The following is a 14249-nucleotide window of genomic DNA, read 5'->3' as shown; positions in this document are numbered from 1 at the left end:
GGATAATTGTATTTTTTTATCATTGACTTGTACATATATTTCACCCGAAGATTTCTGAGGTCAAAGACAACGCTTTTTTCCTTTACCATTCTTTCCGTTTCGGCTTGGTTGAAAATATACAAGTTGTTGGAAAACATTAAAAAAATTATGTTATTATTATTATCTCGCAAATGGAATGGTATCGATGGGAATGATTTTCGGAATATAGTTTCTTATTGATGTGATTAATATTTTCCGAAAATAAAATTCTATCAAAGTCCGGTCAAATCCAGAATGCCCGCTATACTAAGTGAGAAAAGAAATCGAATCGGAAAAAATGGTAAGGGAAAAAAGTGTTTCTTTTTTCTTTTTGACCTCAGGAATCTTCGTTTGTACAAGTCAAAGACTCCCCTATATATGAAAACTGAAGGTATTACTTATTTCAGTTATTCAATATTGATATAAGAAAAACCATCAAGGTAAGAATTTGGATTTTCATCAGTTATGCATTTCTGGAATAAATAACTCGATAAAACGAAAACAACTGAAAATGCTTAGTAAAGAACAAAAAAGAAACGTTATATACTTACACCAAACCACACATCTTTACCACACATAGAGCTATCCGTCCAAGTCTTACGATAGTATCTGGCTAATAAGGTACCTATTGATACAGCTCCGATCCAAGCTGCTAACATAAACGCTCCATGTATGCGAATCAAAATTCTGGAAGCTCCTTCTACTTCTGATACATCAGCTAAAGACAGTAGACTTCCTGATGGCAGATAGGTTACATCATGGTAACCGACCCCTTGTCCTGAAATAATAATGTAGAATAGGCTTTCTAAATGTCAGTATTATTAATGAATCTTGATTACTTTCTTGGAATTAATAGAATTCTTTTGTGTATACAGGACAAGCCACTGTCGAGGGTATTCTGGACTTTTGCGGAGAAAGAAAAGTACAATTTTATTGAAAACTAGCTGCTCGCCCCGGCTGCATTTTTCCGTTTCCTATGTGGCGCAACCAGTTGCTCTAATCCATTACGCTGTGTCCTGCGTGAGCGAATTATTGCGAGCGATGCGAGCGACGCGACCAAACACGATTTATCAAACCTTGGAATATAATGGCGCTGTCCTACGTGCAGTCGTATCGGTCGTAAAACTGTTTCAGGCGAATTTCGCGCTCTGTCGGCGATCAAATTATTTGATATCTCCGGGCGGAATTCGCGCGAACTTCAGTAGTTCTTGTTGATGCAGGCACGTTTACTTCGATCGCTCTACAATGAATTATTTAAACGAAGTTTTAATACTGGTTCTTAGAAATTCCAGTATACTCTGGGACAAGACTGATAAAAGATATCATAATCGACTGTTGGTGGATAGAGAATGGAGTAGAATTGCCGATGAACTGGGGGAAACAAGAAATATTGACAAGTTAACTATAGTATTATATACACTGAGAGATGTGTTCATTTGATATTATCGAAAATGCATTATAATTAATAAATCATTTATTGGATATATGGACAAACAAATATTAGTTTCATGGAAATAAATAATTTATTTGAAATCCCACCAATAATCATCATTTATTATTACACTCCATTTATTTACGGATAACTTATATTAATAATGCTGAAGAAATATCCATTTGAAGGAAATAAATATAGTTGAGGTTAATATATCATTGAGTAATAATTAATAAACCTTATTTATATGTAACATGTATCCATGCTGAATAAAAAAAAAAATTTCAATTCAGTAATGGATAATTATTTTGGTTGTTTCTATTATCCGATTGTTAGGGTCTGAGTAATTTTTTAGAGTTCATATTGAGGGTATCCGGGTTTGAAACTAGTCATCTTGATTCGCATCTGTTATATATTAAATATAAATCTGCTGTAATTATTGTGAATTGTGAATTAATAAAGAAATATGGATTTCTCTCAGTGTATATTTGAAACTCTTTTTTGAAGCTTTCATATGTACCCGTGGATCAATCCTAGCATCTCTAAATTGTTAGATTTCATATTGTGATATTCCTTCATAGTCTATAATAATATTATGCAACAACGTGATGGCCTTTACAATGTGTACTGCATTTTCTCTAATTCTGTGATTATTCCGTTCATTCTTCCACATCTTGTAGAACAAAATCGTGTTTTCATGGTTATATTTCATTATTATATGTTGGTACTCCGAACTTTCCGCCACGGCTTTATCTGTCAATTCATCAATTTGCCTTGAAGAAATCAGTTCTGCCAACCAACATTTTTCAATGCAAAAATCACTAAATGATATTTATGGAAATATTTCATTAATTTCAATAAAAATGCAATGAATTAGAGAAAATAATGTATAATACTCGTACAGAAGGCTCATTCTACCACTCGTTCATTCCAAAACTCGCCACTTCGTGGCTCGTTTTTGAATTTTGAACTCGTGGAAGAATATCAATGCCTTCTGCACTTGTATTATAAATAACTATTCTCCCCACGATACATTGGCAACACAATTTAATTTTGTATTCTTCTATGAATGATTCGATTTCGGGAAACCTGAACATATGTTATCTGTTCGATAATTTATTCTTGCAATAAATAAACCTACGTGTTCCTAAATGCTTTTGTATTATATCCATAATCCTCATAATAAAATGAGAAAGAATCATTTTCGTTTCAATTCAATCATCTACTTTCTGTCAGGCAACCCAAAATACATCCTACGTCAGTCTCAAATTATATAAATAAATCACAAGTACGAAGCCAGGGCTAGCCGCTATTTTTCAATAAAATCGTATTTTTCTTCTTCCGTAAAAGCCCAGAGTACCGTCGACCGTGACCCACCCTCTCCTGCAATTCATGTCTATTGATATGTCTTATCAAAAACAAAAAAGCAGCTCAAAACAAGCGTAAATACGCTTGTCAGTTCATTACGAGGTTCACTATCATTAGGTATTCCTACTGTCGTGTTCTGTTACACTGAATATTTCCCTCCTGTCAAAAATTCTATGTATATGGAGAAAAATTATCGAAAATTACAGCGATGATTGCACTGTAGAAAGCGAAACAGCACTGCGATAATTGTTCTGTTCATAGATGCATAGCTTCTATGCATCTTACACAGTTCGAATCTATGGCAATTCCATTCTAAATCAGTTTGACAAGCAGTTTATTCGGGAAATATTCCCCCGAATTACACTCGTGCATCAAAATGATCGGATAATTTCGCATTCCAGCGTGTTTTCTTTGAAAAACTGCATTCGGTCATTTTCATTTTTGGAGAAAGAGCCCTCCACCTTCGGTGTCGGGCTTTTTCTCCAAAAATGAAAATGAACTTATTCAGTTTTTATGACAACACGCTGTCATGCAAAATTATCGGTAATTTTGATGCACTTGTGCAATTACTTATGAATATGTAGCAGAAAGTTGAGACTTGTATAGTATATCCAAAGTCATTTGGGGGAAGCCAGAATATTTCAATTATACAAGGGTTTTCCAAGTTTTTAGAAATTCCTTAGGAATTTTTGAAAATATTGCTAACAATACTCTCAAATAAACCCCGGTATTTAGTAAATCGTCTTGGAAACAAGAATATCCCGATTTGATTGATCTTATTGGCTGAATATTCCCCCTCGTATCCCCCTTTCCACTTAGAAGGCGTTTTTGGTTACACTCATTGGCTGCATCGATCACTTCTAAATTACTTTCTTATAATTCGCATAGACCAGTGTGGTCCATAGGGGTATTATTGAAATGCAATTTTACGTACAGTCCATTCAGGAATTATTGACATCCCGGGTGGCTTTGGAAAATCGGAATTAAGTTGGTACTGGCTCATTCAGTAACATTTTGAATTGCAATTTTCGGGTTGGCATTGGAAATGTCATTGACAGGAGGTTAGATTGTTCAGTTTGTTTGTGTTATTGGTTTTGATCGAAGAAATTTTGAAACTTAAAAGTTGTATCAATTTCAAACACACACTGATTAGTTTATTTGAGTATTTCTCAAAGTACTGTTTGAAAAAAGAAGAAGGCAAGTCATTACAACCTGGATTATTAGTGGAAGAAAACCTGTGCAATACGATTTCACCTTCAAAGAATCATTGAATGATTTGATTGTTACCAGAAGTCGAGGTAAAAGCAACCATTATATAAGCCTAGATGAAATTTGACCAAAAAGCATCTGGATTTTAATCAATCAAAGACAACAATACATAAACTCAATTGGTTACAAGTTCAAAACAGTTAATAAAAGGAAAATTCTTATCGATAAACAGAAAAATATAATAAGTTGAGTACGATTTTATGGTGAATACAGAGAATATTTGCAACAAAATGTGAAATTCATTTATCTGGAGGAAACTTGGTTATTTGAAAATGCCAGCATTATTCAACAGTGGACTCTAGAAAGAAAACAAAATGTTTTTCAAGTATATTCAAGGGTAAAAGTAGAAGGAGCACTATTTTGAATGCTGGATATTTGGATGTTTTGTTTTGACAGTGGTGATCATCTATGATCTATGAAGAGAGAATTATTTTATAATTGGATTGCTAAACAAAGTCTTGGCATTGCATCTATAGTTTATTTATATTCTATATAAAAATTAAGTATTGTTATATCTGTTTTTTGTTCTTCAATGAGTAATCCAAAAATCTAATAAATTCCAATTGCTTTATGGAATTTTTACTGAGTATTTAATCGAAAAATATATTCAGAAGAGTAACTTCAAGAATTTCTTCACCTCTTACCCACTTGAAGATAATAATAGAATGCAATAAAATTTTAAAATTCACAAATTAAAAATAATTTCATGCAAAAATGCTTTTAGTGAGTGAGTTAAAGCTGTTATGGGCAAAATAATTTATGTAATTTAATAGTAACTAGTATAAAAGCATTTCAATAAAAAACATAAAACTCGAGTACAAATAGTACCTATATTTTTCATACAAGTTAAATCAATCATTCATGTCATGAACAGTTTCAATAAATAATGACTTTAGAAAGTAATTTACACATCGGCTGATAAATTGGTTCCAATTTTGAAAGTTACAGTACAACTGTGATGTCAAAATTTTTCATATACTAAATGGATTCTTTGAATATTATTTCTGTCTTATTATGATATGGCTCTTCCATTCACTAAGCTACACTATTTAAATTTATCAACCAGTTTTTTCTGTTTTCTTCACCAGTTTAGACACCACAGTTAAAATGATCCATAAGGCCCAGTTGCACCAAATGCTTTAATCTCGACTTGGCTCTTAAGTGAGGCCTTAGATCACGATTAATGTAATGCATCGTTTCACCACACTCCAAAGCGCCATTTAATCGACCAATCGCGATTTAGCACTAATCGGCCATTTTTGGAGGATTATAATCTTTCAAGTTGAGATTAATAATTATTTATCAGTATGGAACTCTTATCTATGTAATTATTTTTCCGAAAATTTCTAATTTTTGGGTCAATTTTATCAAAATATGACTATATGTATAGGATCAATATTTCCCATTTAAAATACACGTAAACTTTGTTTTTGTGTTTTATGGAATTTATTGCAAAGAATAATTTATTGATATGTTTGATTGAGATATTATTTAAGAAGCAGTTAAACTTGTTAATAAAAATAAATAAGTTAATAAAATTACTTATATAGTTTTTTTTCCAGAATGTGTGGTTCTGTGAAATGGGATAATTTCTTTTTAACTTCTGCAAGTTTCCGACATTTCGAAGCACATCACTCGACATTTTCGGCAAAGATTAACTTTGTTTTTTGTTTACAAGATGACAAATGATTTGAAATGTTATGAGTTATGAATGAATGACACCTGACACCTAGCGCCAATGGTGGTCATCACTGCTAATACGATACAGAACACTATATAACTTTTTGTTCACAACGTTGCCAAATGGTTTGACTATTTAATCGCGATTTGGTTAATCGCTATCATCTTCGGACGGGTTGATGCATGGTGAAACAGAAAACATTGTTAAGCCTGCTTTAGTAACAAGCGGAGTTTAATCAATCTGGGATCAAGTGCTGTTTGGTGAAACTGGGCCTAAGAGTTATTTGATAAGAATTTTGCAAGCAGGTTGGTATCTAGTAGTGTCCATCAATAATGCAACAATTTTTGAAGAGCCTTTGGTGAAAAGGAATATGCACATCTTAATGATCTTCAATGGGATCTTTCATGGGCGGCTCTTAAATGAATAGATATCTCTTCATTGGATTTCCTTGAAATGAGATAGCATTTCACTATATTTTTACGTTATATAATCTGAATTTCAATTTATGAAATCATGACTGTATGCGTCCCTTCGTAATAATCGTAATTTCGAAATGTCAGGATCTTTCGGATACAAAAATGATGAAAATAATTTGAACTGGTTATTTCTATGATGAACCATAGCAATTTTTAGTGATATTTTTGTAACCAGAAATAAAGCCGCGACTAGACGTTCATGGCCTACTTCGATGTCAATAATTCCTAAATTGACTGTAGTTTTAGTTCGTTGTGTGAATGATGCTTTTTATGATTTCGACTATGATGTTTGACAAAATTCTATGGCTTGGGTAGGGCCCCCGCAAGGACATCAACGCCCGCGTGCGGAACATATTTTGGGGCCCCTTAAAGGGGGGAGGTGGAGAAAAACACTGCTGGATAATCGGAAAAAAATTTTTAAGTTTTTTTGAGAATTAAGTGTAGAATGGGAAAATCAATCAGCAACCGTCTTTGCCTTAAGAACTTCATAAAAATAATGAAAAAAATGAAAATACATTCAATAAACTCTATACTACTGTAGAGTTATATAAAAATATAAACTGCACAGTAATGAACATACTACTGTAGAGTTATATAAAAATATAAACTGTGCACAGTAATGAACATAAAATTTACTCTTTATACATCGCAAAATATATTAGCTTCTTATTAAGTGGCACAAACGTGTGCTTCATCACAGATAATGGTCGAAATCCTGTATAATATTTGTCAAAATCCTGTAGTAAATCTGTTGAAATCGTGATTTTAGTGTGTCATATTCTGTATTTCTCTTTGTCATATTCGTGTGTACATTAATAGTTCTGATTCATCATTTTATGTAATTTTGTCTTATCAAAGTCTATTATCCATTTTTTCAATTTTCTTTTGAATGATATTTTGTGCTTCACATTTTTTATTTCTTGTGGTACTAGGGGGAAAAGTCTCGGGGCTATGTAGGTGCAACATCTTTAGCCTATCCTCTTTACTGATCTTGGGCGTTCAAAGTTTTTTTCGGCAGTTCTTGTACGATATTGATGGTCTTTCGCTTTGACATCAATTTTTCGTTCGTAGATGTTCAGAACGATTTTCAGTGCATAAACCTGTCTTATATCTGGTACTTAGGCCAGTTCATAAAGTTCTTTACTGGGGAACGTCATTTTTTTCCAGTGTATTATCTTGAGGAAATACTTCTGTAGTACATCCAATCTTATTTTGTGACAGTCCAGTACTCCACCCCAAATTACACCATAGGATAGCTGGGACTGCACGAGCGCATTATATAATATGTTCAGATGTTTCAAACTATTTATGTTTTTCCTTAGGTATTTGAACTTATATTAGATTCCGCGCAGTTTCTTAGTTAGATAAATCATGTGCTGGTCCCATTTTAATTGTTGGTCGATTACTATGCCTAGGTACTTCACTGAGGCTGCTTTTGGGATACTTAAATCTGTATTTATGTGTTAATCTCCAAAGTCTTCTGTTTTAGCTTTGCTTGATGTGAACAGTAAGTATTTTGTTTTACTTGGGTTTAATGTAAGTTTACTCAGTTGAAACCATTTATTTATTTTCTCAAAATCCCTCTTTGCAGTATTTTCCAGACCTGCCCATGATGACTCCTCGTACAAAACAACGGCATCGTCTGCAAAACTTATACATTCGCATTCAGTTCTCATCTCTAGCAGGCTGTTTATATAGACTAGGAAGAGAAGCGGTCCTAAGACTGTACCCTGTGGAATTCCGTAAGTTATAACTTTTTTTCACTTTGCTCATCATTTATTACCACAATTTGCTTTCTGTTATTAGGGTAGCTTTTGATCAAATCGTACATTGGTCCACGGAATCCATAGTTATAAATTTTTTCTGATCGAATGCTTTTGCTAGGTCGATGAATATTGCTAAAGTTGGTATATTTTTATCTATATTTTCATGAAGCTTTGTTGTTAGGGCTTTTATTGCGTCTTCGGTCGAGAGTCCTTTCCGGAAACCATATTGTTCATGGTGCCAGTTGTTACATAATACATTCCAAATGTATTCAAAACTTAAGCTGTATTCTTCTCTAAATTATTCATGAAAGCATAAACATTTAATTAGGATCAATCCAGAAATTGAATGGATGTTTTTCTAGATTTGGCTTCTGCAGATTCTTTTATTAATATAAAAGAATTTGCAGAAGCCAAATCTAGATACTCGATAAAATTGATTGAATGATAATTCATTCAATCAATTTTATCGAGTATCTCTTGCTCTATATCTAAGATTGCCAAACCAGAAAATCTTTCTTATGACATGGTAGACTTCAAATAGTTTTTAATTATTTTTAATTTAGTGAATGATCTCTCACCAGAAGCAACATACACAGGTAAAGTGAGAAGGATTCTTAAGGCATTACTAAGATTCGGTAGAGAAGAAGTTAGATTATTTTCAAAAATATATTGTAGAATTTCAAGAGAATTTGACGCTCCAGATAATGAAAACAATCTTAGGGCTTTTATCTCGTTGAACAAATCATTTTCTTCCACGCCAGCCTCTTTTTTTCCTGATCATGTTTTTGAAGAGCATGACAGAATATTAATAGATATTCGTCATTTAATTTAAGAATAATATCACAAATAAAACAAAAAACGTTATTTAAGGAACTTAGTGTTTGATCAATTTTCAAAAAGAAATTTATTTTAATAGCAATTTTTGGATCTTGAGGTGCCTCATCCGTGTGTTCATATTCGAACAATTTTGGTTTATACTTTGGTCTTACAGTATATAATGGCAAAAAGCCTTGATCTATCTCAAGAGCAGCAGTTTTCCTCGAAAACATAATCATCTCCATGATTTTTGAAATGATCAACAAAATCCTTCAAATAGTTTTGGCACACTTCAATGTCAATCGCTAAACTTTGCATCATTTTGCTTACAATATTAATCTGGAATGAAACATCAAACCAAATTATTATACTTCGAAAGAATAGAAAATAGAAATATTTAATAAAAGAGAGCTTGCTTTATGTCTAGTTTCTATGTTGAAAGTATCATTTTCTGCTGTTTAAAGGGCTATCACATATTTGAATAAAATGAAACACTATAGCATCAATTCTACCTGACCATCTAGTATCACTTAGGGGTTTTAGAAGTAACTGAGGATCATGCTTTTTTATAACATTCCAATCTTTTTGTGGATGAAGAGAAATATATCTAAAGTTCTTGTACAATATCAAAAGAGTCCAGTGTTTCATTTCCAACCTTAGCAGTATCATTTTGAGTTAAATTTAAGCTGTGTGCAGAACATGGCGCCAACATTGCCCAACGATTAGCATCGAGTATGCGTTTTTGTAAACCAATATATTTTCCGCGCATATTTGCCCTATTATCAGACCCTTGACCTCTCATGATGTTAATATCTAAATTTCATTTCATTTTGTATCTGATAGTCTAAATAATGGGTCATTCTTGCAAGAAAGAAGTTTGGAAAAAAAATTGTTAAAATTTGAAAGAATCTTTTTCGAAAACCTTTGATCCATCGGTTCTTCATGCGGTCTATAAGAGGTGTTGGCGCCCTTTCAGAGTGGCGCCCGCGTGCGGTGCACGCGTTGCACGCGTGGTTGCGGGGGCCCTGGGCTTGTGTAAAAAAATATGAATATTTCGCAATCAAATCTATTCCTCCATTTACTTTTAGAGTCAGAATTGATATGACGGGTTCTGAAGAAAACGATTTCGCATCCTAAATATCTTCATTCCACTGAAGAAAAAAATTATTAAAATGAGAACCAACATTTTTCATTATATTTTCTGATTTTAGCAATTTTATTACTGGTTTGAGAAATCATGTAGAATCGGCATATGATCTTGAGGATCTCTTATTTAGTCAAATTAGCAGGTACGTAGCCAGATCGAAAAATCAATCAAGTGTTTTATAGAAAGTAGAAACATTTCACCATTTCCTGACATCAGTCGGGACAGTTTTAGTAATAGGTTAACTATATCTTTGAATATTTAATCTGATTCTGAATACGAAAAATCTAAGAGTTATCGAGGAAATACTAGAACTAAGGAAATACTACAATTTCTAAGTGGAATAGTCTATGACTTCCGGAAAACATATGAACAAAAATCGAAATTTGGATAACTAAATTTGACATTTCATGAAATGTCATTAATTATTCATAATTGAAACTTTTATTGGTTTATGGATTCTCGACCATCTTAACGAATAATTCATTACAATTAATAAAATTTCGACTTTTTAGTTTCTTTCTATGTTTTCTGGAAGTCATAGACTACTCAATTCAATGAGAAATTGCAGTTTTCCCTAGTTCAAGTTTTTCCTCGATAACTCTTTAAGTATAGGATTTGCTTGAAACCCCTCTCTTTTTATACTTATGTAGGATTGACTGAATGAATAAGAAATATAGGTTTTCTTCCAAAAAACTTTTTCATAAGATATCCATAAGAATCTCATTAACTCATGAACCGTTGAGCTTATACTCAAGTATTGCCATATTGCTGGAATTATCATCAACTAAGCTATCTGATAATGCAATAATATACTGGATATGCCATTTGAAATAAGAAAATAGTACTCGGTTCCTGGTATAAAAGGAAATTGTATAAATTTTCAGCACAAAATTATTATTATTAGTTTACATATTCAACTATGTAGTGGCAAAGAGGACAGGGGAAATAAAAAAAAAGTCAGGGCACGAATACCAGTGATGAATTATTATTTTACAATTAACGTCTAATAGGCCATCGCGGTGAATCACCCTGTACATCATTATCATTTATTCTGCTTCCAATGCGGGACATAAATTTCGGCTCACAATAACGAAGATATAAAATTCAATTCGGCACCGTAGCTGCTAATTTGACGTAGAAAATTGAATGTCATTCAAGGATCTCAATGTCTTGCACCTATTTTACCCTAGTTTGTCTTATCTTCAGACAGAACATTTCCGAATTCATCTCAAACATTTTCGTGCTCTTATAATTTTATGCAACGATCAGTTCATCATCGTTAATAATGTTCCTTGATAAAATATATATTAATCACATTATAACACCGTAGAATGACAGTATAATTTTTGATGTGACAGCAAAAGCTACTCACGTCACAAATTTTCTGAAAGAGTCGACATCTGAGTCCCATACATACGCCAAAATATTATTTGCAACTCAAGGGTTTGGAAAGTGTGCGCCTTTGGTTTATGACTGTTTTGCCATTATCTCTGGCCAAGCGTTTCTATAGACTAGTGACTTTGGATATACTATACGCTTACAGCACGGAAAAATATTTAAATGTCATATGCAATTATGGTTATTGCAAAAAAAAAACATTGGCTCTTTGCAGTCGTAGCTGCGATCCTGCTCCAAACTATTGTCTTCGATCGGTAAAATGGCCTTACCATTCTTACTTAATATAATGTTTCATATTCAAGTTTTTAATATCAGATGTAATTAACGCTGCATATTGACCTTGAAACATTCAGAACGGATACCCCAGTATGATGTCAGGTGAAAATTATTGAATTTCTTAATGAAGAATAATATTTGTTTTATTACAGGATGTTACAGAAAAAAGGGCCAAAGAGCAGATTTAAGTTGACGGCAAGTTTTCAACGCCATCCTGAAGGGAAATTCAATCAATTATTTCGAAATACCATTGTAAAATCTACAACTCGACACCGCCCTGGAGAGTTTTAGATAGGGAATCTTTATACATCGGAGAAGCGGTATATATATATGCTACATATGAACCACCTCTCCTCAATTTGAATCTTTCAGTGCTTTAAAGCGTCGCTCTTGTAGAATCCGACGTACCAACCTTTTGAAATACGTCTCCTTTGACATGCAACGAGCTTTGGTGTTCTGTCCGATACCGAAGGTTAAGCCAAATTTAGCAAACGTGCTACATCTACCTCGTAATCTTGTAGGTTTTGAAGGCTTTTCTGTTCAAGTCTGCCAACCTGTGAATAATATACTGCATATCGCATCGCATCAGCTTTCAGAGCTTTTTTCTTGTCTTGTTGATTGGCTCGTATCGTTTGAAACATTTTCAGGCATTCTTTTCACAAAGAAAATCAAGAACCTGTCTATCCCTAAATTATTATTCGCCTTTGTATATGTGTTTGATATATCTAGAATATTGGACAAGAGCCCATACATGAACACAAAATGCGTAGTTTTTTTGGGAATTATTTCGGGGTTATTAAAATGTAATAGAGAGGTCGATCAGGGCTCGGAGGAAAGCTTTTACTATGAGTCATTAGTCATAAAAATAATTATTACCTGTAGCACTATAACCAGCTGCAACCAGTAAATAATACTTTTTGTTCGACAAGTCGAATTCTAAACCATTTACCAGAGTTTTTGCATCTCTTCTAACTTTGCAGTATATGACATCATTGATGAAGCTATGATTCAATAAGCGGATCCCTAATTGCTGAAAATGAAACAAAACTTGATTATTTCTTCATTCAACAACAAGTACAATGAGAATAGGAATGTGTATTTCTCCTCTACAAATTGCAATTCACAGCTTAATTGCCAAAAAAAAAAATGGAAAACTGATCACAGTTCTAACTATATGGTTATACGTATATTTCAAGAAAACATGACAAGGCATAATATTGCTCAAAAAATTCTATTTCATTTTCCAAAAAAGTAATTAGACTTCGTTGCAGTTGATTTTACAAGAGAGACTATATTATGTCGTGGAAAGAAGAAATTTTCTATTTTTGAATTATCAACCAAATATATTTTGTATATATGTATATATGTATATATATATATATATATATATATATATATATATATATATATATATATATATATATATATATATATACTTCAACTTTGCAGGGTTTGGCTATAATGATGCCGGTCATTATTTAAGAAGTACTTATACTTATAAATGTACTGAGCAGGATTACTATCGCAACGACGAGTCATCAGTAGGGTAAAACTAACCTGTCTCACGACATTTATAAGTATAAGTACTTCTTAAATAATGACCGGCATCATTATAGCCAAACCCTGCAAAGTTGAAGTATATATATATATATATATATATATATATATATATATATATATATATATCTGCAATTTTAAGGGATATCGACTGAAGCGAGGTAGATTTAAATACTCTTTATTTCTTGCCTAGCTTTCGGAAAACTTTGTTTCAATCATCAGGGCCAAAAATGTTGAGGTTATTCCTCAGTAATTACAAATAAACTTGAAAACATTGAGACAACAGTTCACAAGACAAGTAGTCAATTTTTAAAACACAATAAATTATGCTTCGATAAATCTAACCTTAAAATAATTGATCACAGAGTATACAAATCAGTCCACAGATTATTCTGTCATAATGTTGTTCTTCTCTGACTTATTCATCCAACGGTCCATCATAAAAATTTTTTCGTTCTTTAATGTTAGGGTATGTGAGTAGATAGGTATATACATTACTTAGTTTCTGTACGTCGGTCTTTTTATTTATTGGGTCTTTCTGGTTCCTTATGTTTATCATCTCGAGTATGAGTCTTTTGTTATACTTTTTCTGAGTTGCCACTATCTCTGCACTGTCGAAGTCAATCCTATGTCCTTTCTCTACCGCATGTATGGTTAAAGCACATCGCTGGTTGTTTTTTGTGATGTCACTTTTGTGTAAGGCCAATCTGCTTTTTAGCCACTGGGACGTGTGACCAATATATGTGCACTCACATTCCGCACAATTCATCTTATAGACAACATTTGACCTAAGTAGTGTTGGTGTTTGATCTTTTATTCTGCTGTATAATCTTGAAATGCTTTTTGTATTATACGTTGCTATCTTTATATTTTCCTCCTTGAAACAATTTTTGATCTTACTAGTCAAATCTCTAATATTTGGCAGGGAACCATATTTTGTGTTTTCTGGCATTCTGTTATCATCTCCTTCTGCTGCTTCAGGTGGTTTTGGTTCAGGTTTAGGTTGTTCTGGATTATTATTTGACTCGTACAATAATTTGTTTAG

General features: G+C 32.8%; 1 protein-coding gene across 1 annotated transcript in view; it reads right to left on the bottom strand.

Moving 5' to 3' along the window:
- The window catches only part of LOC123683786 (putative ferric-chelate reductase 1 homolog), an 81761-nt gene that overhangs the window by 12243 nt on the left and 55269 nt on the right, over positions 1–14249 (bottom strand). The window contains exons 5-6 of the mRNA XM_045622680.1: positions 12524–12677; positions 570–796 (exon numbers count right to left, since the gene is read on the bottom strand). Coding sequence (XP_045478636.1) covers positions 570–796; positions 12524–12677 — 381 coding nt within the window. The remainder of the gene's footprint in view (positions 1–569; positions 797–12523; positions 12678–14249) is intronic.

Source organism: Harmonia axyridis, chromosome 1, assembly GCF_914767665.1.
Source record: "Harmonia axyridis chromosome 1, icHarAxyr1.1, whole genome shotgun sequence".
Classification (NCBI taxonomy): domain Eukaryota; kingdom Metazoa; phylum Arthropoda; class Insecta; order Coleoptera; family Coccinellidae; genus Harmonia; species Harmonia axyridis.
Note: the sequence above shows the minus strand (reverse complement) of the source record. Positions and strands in the feature narration are given on the sequence as shown.